Here is a 14,431-nt window from a genome sequence, read left to right on the forward strand (position 1 = left end):
GGGACTCTGCAGAGATAGTTAGGAGGTTACAGGGCCACGGGCACAGGTGGGCCATCAGAAAGATCAGTGGTCCGGGAAAAAGGGAATCACTTGTCTTCTTACTGTCTCCCACAGAGTCATGTGGTCTGAATTTCACTGACCCCGAGGGTAACATCGAAATCCTGCAGCAACTTGACTCCGGAGTGGAGTGCAGCTACTTGGTTACCGTCTACCTGGGATATGGCATCGAGGTTCAGGTCAGTGCTATAGGCTCACTATAGTCCCTTATTAGCAATTTTCATACTATAGTGTAGAAGCTTATATAAAGCAGCACAAGCTATAGATAGAGCATTGACATTTTATGATTTTTTAATTATTATTAACATACATTTAAAATTTTCTGACCACCCAATGAATGTAAGTCCAAAATTAAGTGTCCTTTCAGCTCTGTCTTGGGTTTCCACCAAACCATATGGATTAATCTGACCCTTCAGCTGCTAAATGCTCCACTAGCTGCTAAATGGACTTGCACTTATATAGCGCTTTACAATACTTGCCACATTCACCCATTCACTCATACATTCACACATCACACCCACACACACTGATGGGTCAGCCATCAGGGGCAATGTGGGGTACAGTATCTTGCTCAAGGACACTTCGACACGCAGCCTGGAGGAACCAAGAATCAAACCACTGACCTTCTAATTAGTGGACGACCTGCTTTACCTCCTGAGCCAGAGCGTTAATGCTAAATGCTAAATGCTGCACTAGCTGGGTTGCTAACATTGTCTGCTGTTTGATGTGGGTCAGGTGAACACAGAAGCTTATTGGAGCTGGTGCTGGGCCATAAATCAAGAGCGACCCAATTCATGTACAAATCTGATCTCATGTTAATCTAAAATATGTTGGTTATAGGAGCTTTATTGTGAACTGTGCTGTTGGATGTGTAATAAAACACTTCTTAAAGTAAAATGATGTTACAAAGAAAAGGGCTTTATTCAGGAGCGTGAGCGGCATTATTACATATTCTGGTTCAGTCTCTGGCACTATAGTGTTTGTTGTTCTTGTGTGGGCTGATGGAGATAGACAGGCAGCAAATTGCTGGATTGAGAGGGTGGATGGGGGAACTAGTGACAGGGTCTGTCTCAGGTTTAATGTTTGCTTGGTAAGTCTTTTCACAAAAGGTTATAAAAATTAACTGTCAGTGTGTGTGTGTGTGTGTGTGTGTGTGTGTTCCCTGGCATTTGCAATTCCTCAAACGCCTCATTTACCACTGGAGACTTTAAAATGTGTGAGCTTTGTCTTGCTGCCTCTGGAGGGCTAAGATAAGTCTTGACAGAGTATATGTTTGAGAGTGTGTATTTCTTTGAAAGCTTCCTCTGGGTAACTTAAGTAAATCTTCAACCACTCATAAGCACAGGCACACCTCACCTGCACTTGTGCGTGCACACACATACACATACATGAATTTCACTATAACTGAGTGTCAGCTCTCAACTTCTCTCAGCTTCTGCATATGGCACACAATTTCATTTGAGACTTTAGAAACTGCGAGACTATAAAGGGGAAAGATATGAACATGTTATTCTCACACGTCTACCAGCCTGGATAAAGAAACAGGAGGAAGCCATGTGTTTCAGCACCACCATGTGAACAGATGGGGCCACTGTCTCTCTCCCTCCTACTGCTCAACTGATAGCGATCTGATGGCAAACTATACAGACAACTGCTTGGCACAGCTGAAGAGAACAAGGAGCCATGGTCTCTGTTCCTGGCAAACACACAAACTGACTGAAGACAGAAAGATAAAATTGAAGTCAAGCATTTGTCATAACTTCTCATCAGCAGTGTGTGAAGCTCCTCTGCCTGGAGGCTATCCAGGTCTCAAGGTTTTAAAGGAATGAAGGAGATCACAAAGTAGACTTGTGGAGTAGCAGTGTGCACAGAAAGCGTTATGTAAGCAGCACAATTTTTTACCTCAAATTTTGAATGTTTTTTTGCTTGTATGGTATTTGGTTTACAATGGATTACCCCCTCACTCACCCGTGTTCAACTCTTGAAACAAGCAGGAGAAAATGGACTCACATGTAGCTGTTGCATAATGGGATTTACTTATTTGAAAGGACTTATCCAACACATGTAGGCACACAGACACAGACACAGACACACACACACACATACACACACAAACACGTACGAAGAACAGACCTGGAACTGAAATCTGAGAATGGCAGCAATGCCTCTGTAAATTTAACACCTTTCCCAGATTCCCTTTGTAACCCTCTCTTTGGCATTTGTGAGTGGAGACATAAATAGAAGACAAAGGTGACATGGAACAATGATGTCCAGCAGAATTTGAACCAGGGACATTATGGTTACCACCAGGTCATGTACCTGTATAAATATATCTGTTCTTGTTAGACTTGCGTTATTACTTTTCTAGCTGGTGCAACATTCGGACAGGTAAACAGGTGAACAGCACTATGATAATACTAACCAGCTTACACAGAGATGGAAAGTATCACTGTTCTCCCTGTGAGATGGCATTTGAGAACAGATAACTTTGCCAATGTGTATATGTCAATTTGTCGTATTTCTGCCTTTAATTGTACCCAGACCATGGACTTTGCATGTTTCATGGGACAGATAGTAACAAACATTTTTTCACTTTGATTAAATCACAGTATCCAATAAGAAAAAGAGATGAGATGAACTGTTGGAATAGCTAAATTGATTGCTTCCGCTTTTTTTTTTTTTTGATGAGCTTATTTGTCTTCATCACACAACGATCTCTGGAGGGCTCACAGACTTTCCCCTGTTATTTATCTGGTCAGATTATAGACAGTTTGTTGACTTGTTGCTATAGATTTTTCTCTGTGATACTGCATCCGTCAGACACACAGAAATATATGTCTTAGTATTCACTTGGGTTTTGATACCATTTACTGTGCAGAACATCACCACGAGGAAAATGCTCCACTTCTCAGAGCAGAGGAGCCGTAGGAGGGACATTATGGTTGAAGTGTATGTTCTTGTTTTGGCAGCTGGCCTCCGATATGGAAGGGAGTCCTCGTTATAGCAGAAGGACCAGCACTTTGCAAGGGCAAAGGAGGGAAATTAGGTGAGAGGATAACTCTGAAGGACAGATGCAGTGACTGTATGATAAATATTTATGTTGGTGTAGTGTACCTAAAATTACAGGCAGACAGTGTCAGTCATTTGTAGCACTCAGAGACCCTTTGGACTTTCACCACACACATCACAGAGTTCGGTGAGGAATATAAGCAAGATCAGACCTTTTCTCTATTTAGTCAATACTCTTTTCAGCAGTTTGGCAGTTTGAAGGAGAGGCAGGATGAAAAATGCATCAGGAGAATTTACTGCCCTCAGCCTGACTGTTCAACCCCTCTGCCACAGCTAACAGCATATAATGCATTGGCCCATCTGGTGATTCTGGCCACATTATGATTTTTTTGCAGAATAATTGCAAAAATATTAGGAGGCTGATGTAACACCAACTTCCAGCAAAGAGATAGATGACAGTGTTATACAAACAACAAAAACATGTATTAATTAAAAATAATAATAATAAAAAAATAATAATTTACTTGTATACTGCATGTATATTAGTGTATACTGCACTTAACTAATTACTAGCTAAATGTGTAAAATATGCGCAGGACATTTGAACACATAGAGTGCAAACTATTTGTTGTGAGTTAAGATGTAGAGTATTGATTTTTGTCTGACATTCCCAGCTATTATATTAAGGTTAGCAGTGATGAATAGCTTTAAAGTCAGAGCAGGTTACTGTATTACCAGAGAGCTTTTTTTTTTTTTTCAGTTCTCTCAGTGTTCATGTCCTTGAGATATAAAATATAAAAGAACCAATCTTAGCATTCACTCAAATGCCTTTGGGTGTGATATATTTTTTCCTAATAAAGATAGACATTTTGTTCATATAGGCCATGGTACAGAAATTGTCATTTTATGACCATGTCAAAAAATAAAATAAAATAAAATAAATAAATTAAAAAAAAAAAGCTGTTACAATTGCAGCGATCTTTATGAATTAGCCTTGATGGGATGTAAGTCTTGCACTTGCAAATGGGTCTTCAAAATTGGAAATTTTTTTAAAACAGTGAACTGGCAATATGTCTTTTCTATCCTCCATATCCACTTCCTCCTTCTCTCAACAGTCACTTTAGCAGAAAGTTTCAGTAGAGGACAGATGGTGGTTTTCCACAACTGGTTGGTAGCATTAAAGTGCATAAAATCTATTTTGGAGCTTTTTTTATTTGATCAAATAAATCCAGTGGGTTAGCTAGCTATCAGCTCTTTCCAGGCCATCTGTCCCACTCTGATTTCTCTGTCTCCTCTGCTCAGTGATCTACCTGCCTGGGCCTCAAGGAGTTACCCTCGGAAGCTCTGCTCAGGTTGTCCCAGCTCCATTTCATGGAGGCTACATCCTGCTCTCTTGCTGAAGGAGAATGTTATTGTGCAGGGAGGACTGAGAGTGGTTGATACATTTGAGGGGTTAGGAGCCCAGATGTGGCCAATTTCTCCCACTGCCACAAAGGCTGATTGGGAAAGTGTTTCTATTTTCTGACAGGTTTATAGCAGCATTATTCAAGAAGATGGTGGGGAAGGATTTTGAGGTCAATACTGTATCTCTTTTTTTCTTCTCCATCCCCTCTTCCAGCTCTTTCACTCTCTCATTTTCTATTTCCATCCTACTCTCATTAATTGTTTCTTTTTCTCTTTCTTTTTCTTTTTCTTATATATGTCTATAGCTCATTTACCCTGTCTCAATCAGTTTCAGTTTCTTGCCGTGAACCTGGGAATAAATGAAGAGGACACAGGAACAAATTGACATGACTATAGCTTTACTTGCTATGTGATTTCCTTTTCTAATTAGCACTTTTTATTTACTTATTTATTATTTATTTATTTATTTATTTAATTGTATTTATTTGTATTTTATTTTTTATTCTTGTGATTGTGTTGGTTAAAAGAAAAAATGATTTCAATAATATACAAATATAACATTGTAACAAAGATGGTATAAAATTTGAAGTCTCCCTGTGCAGTTAAAGAATGTGAAAGAGAAATGAAAGAGAACAGGAAACTTTTGTGTTGGTAATTAAAGCTTATAAATATCAAACAAAGGCTTTGGATCTCAGGGGCTAAAATTATAACTTCCAAGTTTTTCATCCTCAAGTGAGTCAGTATTATTTCAGAGGATTCCAAACAAACCAAAATAAATCTTTACCACAACAACTAAGCTAATGAGCTACACCCAGGTGAGGACAAAGCATAAACCGCTGAGGTGGATCATCAGAGAACTGTCCCTTTAAGGATTGAGACGTTAGGGAGTTTTCCAAGTGTTTAAAGCTAACCCCAACTAGAGGGTTAACGATTGGTATTTGATGCCGCTTCTGCAACCATGCTCCTTTGACTGCAATCAATAGTCATGTTAATAAGCTGCACCAATACTTGACACACAGACTCCTCTCAGTGCTGGTTGAATTGCTGTATTGATCTTTGCACTCTCATTTTAATTTCAGTATTTCTTACAAAAGAAGCAAAATGCTGATGGCATTGACCCCAGCCAAATGTGGCTGATGAGGAAGGGAATTAAATTTGTTGTGCTGGTGTTCATTGTGAGTCAAGCAAGTCTCGATACTCTTGTCAGAAAACCAAGGGATCCTCTTTAAAATGCAATTGTGCCTGTAATTCCTCCTCCTCCTCCTCCTCCTCCTCCTCTTCACATCTGACATTCTTAAAGAGGCATTTTGTAAAGGTAATGCCCATGTTTTGGCCATTATGTGACTTGGGTCCCCAGCAGCACGAATGACACAGCACGTACCAGGTATGTCGCAGAGAAACTGAGCCTAACTGAGTAATAGGGGCCAAGACAGGCTTGCTGCCTTTAATCAACTTGAGATGAGGCAGAAGGAAGCCTTCATCATGTTGTGCCTTAGGGGAGTAAGGCAGGACATAAAGAAGGCCAGTTTGATCTTGATGAGCTTTTTAGGGTGTCAGGGCTTTGCTGAGATGAGTTTTCATGGGGCCTAGCCATCCCGAGACGAATGCTTTCAGGTGACACTAATTGCTCCTCCACCCAGCTAGCTGTCATAAAGGGAGGAGACTGTCTGGCAGAAGGCTATGTTCTCTCCAACTCCTTCAGTGTCATGATGAGGATGAGAGAGTAAAGATGCATGTGAGAAAATGTGAAGAGTAATCAGCAATGCATGAATTTAAATCTATGCAAAAAATGCACACTGCAGCAAATACACTGAGATGTCAAAGCCCAGGAGATGAGCTGAAAAAAAAAGTGAGGCTGATTTATCAGAAAGCAAGAATATCATCTGATGAAAGTCTTTCAAATGCAGAGGGTCTCGGCTTCTGCTTCGCTCCCAGCTTCTGGAAGGGTAAAGAATAATAATGTTTGTGGAGATGGTCACTATATGGTGGTGACATGTTGCGATCTCGAGAACATAACGTTAAAATGTGACAGTTAGCAAGTGAGCGTTATATTCAGCCACTGGCTCCGGCACATTCTCATTAACATTCAGCTTTTGCTGATTGGTAACGATCCATTGTTTTAGACAGCAGGGCAAGAAGGAAATGGCCTTGGCTTTTTTTATATACAGGTGAATGTTCAATTAAGATAACATTTTTCATATAATGAGCAGTGGGAGACCTCTGGTTATGTATGAATTTATCAGGAGATACACAAAAACACCAAATGAATGTGGTATACCGAGTCTGGTCAAATGTGAGCCTTAGATACGGGGAGATGAGGTGGGTACACTACCCGTGTGCTCCGCTGTATGAGCCAGTGGGTTTTTATCACAGTAAGGATGACACTGCAGCTGGTGAGTCCAATGGCTGTTGATTTACTTCCTCCAGCAGCAGGGTCATTTAATTTCCATCTATAGTGGGAGCATTTTGATTACATACTGCTCATTTCTGCATCAGCAATGGCTCCTGTGAGTCAGTGTAAATGTTCATTGCAGAGCCCCACCAGATGTTTTCAACAGTAAATTATCAGTGAGAAGCAGCCTCTGTGGATAGTTAACTCGCACTGTGTACTTATGGATAAATTAATGAGTGAATAAAGATTACATGCCAAGTGTAAAAAGACAAATTTGACAGGTTGTTTATTTCAAATCATCAGGAGAATTTGGTATTGCCCAATTGCATTTTTCTTGGATTTCTTTTTTCTGTTTTGAGAGTAACTTTCTAATAGCATGATGCACACTATTTAGTTTATCTCTTGTATGGGACTAATTGTAGGATACCAGCAGCAGCGACTCTAGTCACAGATTAAACCATGCCAGGCTGCTTTCTGTTTGCATGTGATAAAATGCATCCTCACCTCTGCTCATTGTTCACTCTCATAGTTTAACACTGCAGCACACTGGAAGCTCCCTGTTTTACAAAGGTCAAGGCAAGCACAGCAAGATCAAGCTATTCAATACTGCAATAATTGTTGTCCTTAGAAACCTTTATTTCAGAGGTTTTCCTCCCTCTTTTGTTATAGTAAGTGCAGTTCTAGGACTGCCAATTGTACTGTGGGCTTGCACGACAGTCTGTTCATTATAGTGGTTTGATTGAAAAGACAGTGGCCAGAGGAGTGCGATGACCCTCTCTCCTCTCGTTTTGATTGGACTGGAAGAGTCGTTGGGGAAAAAAGGAATGCTTGAAGTGAAAGAGCACCCACACAGAGGAAATCATAAATCTCTTGCATTGTGTAGAGCTTTGTTCAGAAGCTGGATAAAAAACACTAAACATACTTTCCTTCTTCTCTCTACACAATTCTCAAAATGGAACAGCACACACTGTATAGATGGCATCCTCTGATAATGTTGTGCTTGGTGCAGAAGTGTGCTTGGTCAGCCAAAACCCCAGTCCCACAAAAGTGTCTGCTGAGGCAGAGATTCCAGCTCGGAGTCACATTAAGCTTGCTCTCATTACAGTCCACAGGATCATGCATGTGCATGGGCACACACTCACACATATATGTATGTGTGAGTGTGTGTGTGTGTGTGTGTGTGAGAGGGAGAGAGAAGGAGGCAGTGAGAAAGAAGTCCCTCTGGGCATTTGGCTGCAGCAGTGGTGAAGATAAGGTAGTCTGATGTCTCCTGACATGGCCAATGATTCATAATTGAGGCAGGACAGCTGTTGCTGGCTGCTCTGACAGGTCCCGGGGTGGATGACAGATGATAGGGCCCTCTGGGGCCAAGCTATCTATCAGTCCAAATGTTCACTGTCCACTATCTGCTCACCTGTCCTTCATGAGCCTCCCTGGTTTATGTAAACCAAGTGGACAGAGACTCACAATCTGTTTGACCCCACTGAATATGATAAGTTGTAGCAGTATCACAGACAGCATACCGTACTGAGGTGGCCCCAGCACAATAAACACCTGGGCAATCGGGGGCTGTCTGAATAAAGATTAAATACTGCTGTAGTTAGGTGGTGGTCTGTGCTGTTGTTTGTCTTACACAGTTCACGATTATCACTTTTGTCATTTTTCTGTAAACCACATCAAGATTAACACCGGTCTGCTACTACTACTACTACTACCACTACTACTAATAATAAATGTGTTATGAAAGAAAAATCATGTTTAATGTTTACTACATAAAGTCATGGTGGTGTGCTACACTAGTCTTTCACACCACACTAGCCTTTTCCCACGGTCTTATCAAGCATGTCATCTTGCTTTACTCCCACATGTTTCTGGAGGGATGGTTGACTAAAATATGTATGAACCATGGTGGAATATCAGCCATCTCGTTTTACATAATGGTGGAGGCCACAGAAACACATCACAAGAAAATAACTTCAAATGGCAGGTGAGAGATAAAAGGAACCTTTCTAAATTTCCTGCTCTTTGAAAATAATTCAAGCATAGGTTATATTATACATCACTATACAATCAATTATGGGTGTAATTTAGATATGAGTTTCCATGGTATTTGAAATTATTATTATTATTATTATTATATTTCTACAATTCTTGAATAGATGAGTATGGATATTAAATTGAAGGAGAATTACTGTGGATGAATTGTGAAGATGAGCAAGTAACTGAAGTAACCTGATTTACAGAACATCTAAGCCCTCCATATTAACTCAGAGACAAAAAGGCAGAAGAGGAAAAAAAAGAGAAATGTGCCTAAGGCTTTGTCATTGCCATTGCCCTTGAGAGACTGAGAAACAGCGATTCTAAAACAATGTGACATTCCTTTATTACTCACTGTGACACTGCTGTTTGAGGCTCCTACCACAACTGAAATACCTAAGCTGCTATGGTAATATGCAGATTTAGTATATGCAATTTTAGTATATACAAAATATATGCACAACATAGAATATCTGCTGTCCTGACTGTGCTGTGTTTTATGAGTTTGTCTGAAAACCCACAGACTGGCGTTGTGTTTAATCCTGGTTGTGATAAAAATCAAATCAATCAAAGTGGCTGACCTCGTGGATCATTCTGGAGGAAGTCACCTCCAAGCTCAGTCTCGGAGTGTCCATTAGCCTCTCTGTGCTCATTGTCAGCTTCCCCTCCAACTGAGTGACAGTTAGTCAACGTGACCAAATTCATTTTGCTGCCACTGTTGTGCAATGTGATCATCTGTTGTGTGTCCACTGTTTCAGCTTTTCCAGGCTGCTGCACTAACAGTCCTTGCGCACATAATACCTAAGGGACATCAGCCTATGGAGGGCAACCCTTTCTCTGCCTCATGGCATACCTGAGACATGAGCCTGCTACCTATGACAGCATCAGTTTTCAGAACACAACATGAATTACACTGCTGGCTGAAACAGATGTGGTTGAACGAGCTTTGATGGCACACTTGTTTTTCAAGACAGGAGCTGCATCCATTTTGGATCTGGCAGCACGATTCATTAGGCTTGTGGTAGTATTTTATATTGTTTTATCTCCTCTCTTTCTGTCGCTCTATGTCTTATTGGATTTTTTTAGCACACAACAATGTACAAAACTTTAAGATTCTCATTTAGCAAATATGTCATCTGGTTAATCTTGTTTTAGTTATTTGAATGTCAGTAAAAAAATCTAATTTAGTCATTTGATTTAAAAAAAAAAATCAAAGGGTTCAGACTCGATAAGAAGATTCAGTCTTGGATTAGGTTGAATAAAAATCACTAATGCTATACAATACTGCCTTACAAAAACAAGTGAAGGTGAAAGCTTTATGATAAAAATAAAAAAGAGTAATAATCATGACCTGCTGGTGGATTAACATACCTCTTTTATGGTTCTGTGGGGAATGAATCTGATGTTGCTCCGAAATATGTCAGTACTCCATTATCCAGGCACTTTAACTACATGCAATCCTCCTGAGGTCTCTTCACCAGATTTAGCTGCAGATGCTGTTCAAACCTGTTGAAGATATATAGCCCTCGGAGTAGCTTACAGGCACAAGGAGAGCACAGACAGAGGAATCAATCGTGCAACGTAACATGAGTTAATAACCCACAATGCACATACAATTACACTATACACTCAAACATGTCTACAATCCAGGAGAAGGTTACAAAAGAAATGACTCAACCAAACCAACTCCACCAAATCCCTATGTGACCGTGTTGGTAGGCAGCAGATTAAAGTAACACAGCAGGTAACCCATTTTTCCAGGGTAACATTATCAGACTAAACCTTGAGATTCCATCTGGTGTGAAATGAAACTTCAAGTCAACAGCTGTGTGCAAGGCATTTTTTTTTTATGTTGGAGTTTAAAGTCAATAAATTTCCACCTATGTGTTTTCAAAGCGTGGATAGAAATAAATATGCTCATTCTTACAGTGCTAAAAATGCAGTGCACTGGCTGTTACCTTTGATGATTCTTTGAGAAATGTGCTATTCTGGGACCCTTTGCAAAAGGGTAACTCAGTCAGTGAAGTGGCTGGTTGGTTAGCATGACATTATACGTGAGGTGCTACAATAAAAGCTCAGTGTGTAATCATGCGGCATGGTCTCTTTTCATTTTAGGTGCTAAATGTGAGCGTGTTGGAGGGAGAGCAGGTGACAGTGGAGGACACGGGTGGCCAAGAACCCTTCATCCTTGCCAATGAGTCAGTCTTGATGAGAGGCCTTGTACTACGCAGCTGGAGCAACCAGATCTCCATCCGTTTTCGTAGCGACCAACAGCACAACTCCGGATTCCTCCTGCTGCATTACCAAGGTGAGCTAGTGCCATGCTGTCAGATGTTTGCTTTCCTCAGTTGTTGAATGAAGAATTTTCTGTAAGAATACTGAATGTCATTGACACAGTGGCAAAAAAAAAAAAAATGTCCTTGTCACTGTCCTTGTTCTCAGCAGTGGGTGTTTTTGGTAGTGCCAGCCAAAAGAACAAAAAAGTACAATCATTTGTGAGACAACCTGTATTTACAGAAATGCAAGCAAGCAGGGATTCCTGTTTAAACTAGAACACTGAGTGGTCGGCTTATTGAAAGTAGAGTATTGCACAGTGATATAAAAATGCCTCCATAAGCACCATGATGTGTATAAGATTATTTCTCTCCTAATTGTTTCCCACTATGTCCATTAAGAAACATCTATTTCATTCTTGCTAGAAGCAAGATTTATTGTGTCTTTGTTTTCTTTCACTCCACAATCCTAAAACCAGAGGAGGATCTCTTAAACTACCTACACCCTGCACAGTGTGTAGCATCTGTTGTCCTGCTGAGTTAGCAAGTAGGTTAAAAGATGGCAGGAAATAAGATAGGTCACTAGTCAAATGTACATTTTCAAGCAGGTTTTGTGAGCTCTGGAACCAGTTGGCCTTTGCCCAGATTAAAAATCTATGCAGAGCAAAATATTAGATCTGATCAAATTGTAACTACAATAGTGTCTGGGGCAACAAACCCTGCCGGTAGGTATAGTTACTGTTTGTTGTTGGTGAATATGACAGACCATAAGCCCCCCCAACCACCACCACCACCCCTCTTGCTTGTTTTGTGCATGACATTGATCTTCCATGTCCGCAACAATGTCTGTTTATCTTAGCAATCACACAAAGTGGCCACCAATTACATGCCCCATCGATTTGAGTTGATGGTGGAAGCTGGTGGACAAAACATTCATTCCATCGCATTACTATGGCACTTTCATCAGCTCGAAAATGAAAGCGACCGTCAAAACAGTGCCGCTGACGTGAGATAAATCAGCCAGTGTGAACACCAGTGTGTGGTCAGGCTGAATGATGACAGCGAGGGGTCAGCACAGATCATACAGGGTGATGCATAGATGGGGACAGATGGTGATAAAGAGTTGAAATATATCACCCTGTCAGGTGTGCTTTTCTCCTTCACTTCTCCTTTTTGCATGTTAGTAAATATAATTCAGAATAATCTTACGGGAAATTATTTTCCAGATTCATAGATTTATGTAGATGAATACCTTGTACTATTTCTTTGACTCTTTTGTATTGTTAAAAGACCTGTTCATCTATCCATCCATGCTCATTCACTATTAAATAAGCCCAGTGGTTGCACTACACCATGCAGCTGGTATCAGTATAGTCTGTAGGCAGACTATATCGCTGGACTATATGGACTGATATTGCTTTAACTCATGCTGCTGGCTGCTGCTTACTTTCTGATCTAAGGTGCCTTTGCTCACACCACTTTGTGAAGGACCATGAACAGCCAGGTCATCCCTTATGCCTATGCTTATCCACGCCAATACCATATCTCAGACATAATAAAAACCAGGCAATAACCAGGATATTGAATGTGGGCATGTTTGCCCTCAGCACTCACATACCTAAACATGTAATGTTAAAAGCTATGATGATATACATCCTTGAATGAAATTAAAGTGAAACTGAGGATGGTCTGAGCTGATCTACACATAATAAAATGCAGTCAGGACCATAAAGTGAAAGTCAGAGTAGACTGGTAATACCTGTAACTTTGTAGAGAAATGACAGACCATCAGAAACCAGAATAATCCATATCATATTTCCTATATCCATAGAACCATGATAAGACTCCGTCAGTGCAGCGACAATACTGTGCATGTAAACATACCCATCAACAAACTAGGATATGTTTCACTGACTGTGCAGGCCGGAAGTTGAGCAATACTGGAAAAAAACAAACAAACAAACAAACAAAACCTGTATCATTAAATTATGTGGCTATGGAAACATAAGTCCTTTCAGGCGTGCAGTGGACATCTGGCCTTGACCACCACGATCCAGAAATGACCCTGGGTTGCTGAACGTCTATAACTTCATTCTCAACATTGTGAATGACATCGGTTCAGAATAATTTATTTCATAAAATAAGGGCTTCATCTTCACATGGGCTCCGCTCGATGCAGAACCTTCATATTATTCAGTGCTTGTTCCTGTTGTGTCTGATGCTACAGTAGATATTCCTTGGCACCTCATGATTTCAGTTGTTATTACCCCATAAACTCCTTATAAAACACTTTAACCTTGATGACTTTCTGTATTGTAGTTGCTGCCAGCAGTAAGCGTATAAAAACAGATTAGATGTTTGTAATTTGATGGGACAAATTTAGTTACACTAATAAGAAAAAATGCAGTGAGCAGATTTCCCGAAGCCTGGACATATTGGAGACACAGGAGATATTTCAATTTGTGGTCCTCCCCTTGGTAAGCAGCGTATCACCTTGTCCTTTATAATAGGCTGTGAGAAATATGATTGGACAAGCGTGGAGAAGGGGACAGAACTGTGGAGAGATGGATCTCGGCTCAGGGTAATTAATATCTGCTGCAGCGTTGCCTCAGCCTGTGATGGCAGACTGATGGATGCCTCTATAACATCAGCACAGAGCCTGACACTTGGAACAGGTTTCTAAGTGTGTTTTAATGTAGAGAGTGGGATGTGGGAGTGTGGAACTAGAGAAGGGAATACCAGATCCATTGTAAATCCTTATCTTTCTCTCACTACACACACATATCTTCATCTGGAACAGGGAGTATTAATGTGTCCATTTAACAGTAATGTCCAATGACAGTCGCTGCAGCTTCATTATGGTTTAAAAAAAAAGAAAAAGAAAGAAAATGAAGCATGAATGCATCCAACAACATAAATCCTGAATTAGTGCATCCTGAGTATAAACAACAGTGTGTGCTTACTGTCAGTATTCTTTGCTGGTGAAATAATAATTATTGCAACCCATTTGTTTAGAATCAGAATTGCAATTTATGAATATTTGGACCTATTAATCCAAATGTATAGACACAAACACACACACACACACACACACACACACACCATATTTAAGGGGCATAATGACATTAATTATTAAAGATGTTGTCTGGGTCAAAGTTGTTACTCAGGAGTTTGTATCAAGAAATGCAGATAATGAAACTTGGGGCAGACTTAGGCTCCTATTCTCCCTGCAATTAAATTGACAGCATTTTCATTAGTG

The 14,431-nt window shown here is 40.3% G+C and overlaps 1 protein-coding gene across 3 annotated transcripts in view; it reads left to right on the plus strand.

Annotated features, from left to right (window-relative positions):
* The window catches only part of LOC139607838 (seizure protein 6 homolog), an 85,457-nt gene that overhangs the window by 47,149 nt on the left and 23,877 nt on the right, over window positions 1–14,431 (plus strand). For all 3 annotated transcript variants that reach the window (XR_011684905.1, XM_071461085.1, XM_071461086.1), the window contains 2 exons: window positions 115–236; window positions 11,015–11,207. Coding sequence is in view for 2 of the 3 variants with exons in the window: in XM_071461085.1 (XP_071317186.1) it covers window positions 115–236; window positions 11,015–11,207 (315 nt within the window). In the remaining variant the exon portion in view is untranslated. The remainder of the gene's footprint in view (window positions 1–114; window positions 237–11,014; window positions 11,208–14,431) is intronic.

This window comes from Trachinotus anak, unplaced genomic scaffold (assembly GCF_046630095.1).
Source record: "Trachinotus anak isolate AG129_WGS33_773 ecotype Australia unplaced genomic scaffold, CSIRO_AGI_Tana_v1 ptg000024l, whole genome shotgun sequence".
In the NCBI taxonomy this organism is placed as follows: Eukaryota; Metazoa; Chordata; class Actinopteri; order Carangiformes; family Carangidae; genus Trachinotus; species Trachinotus anak.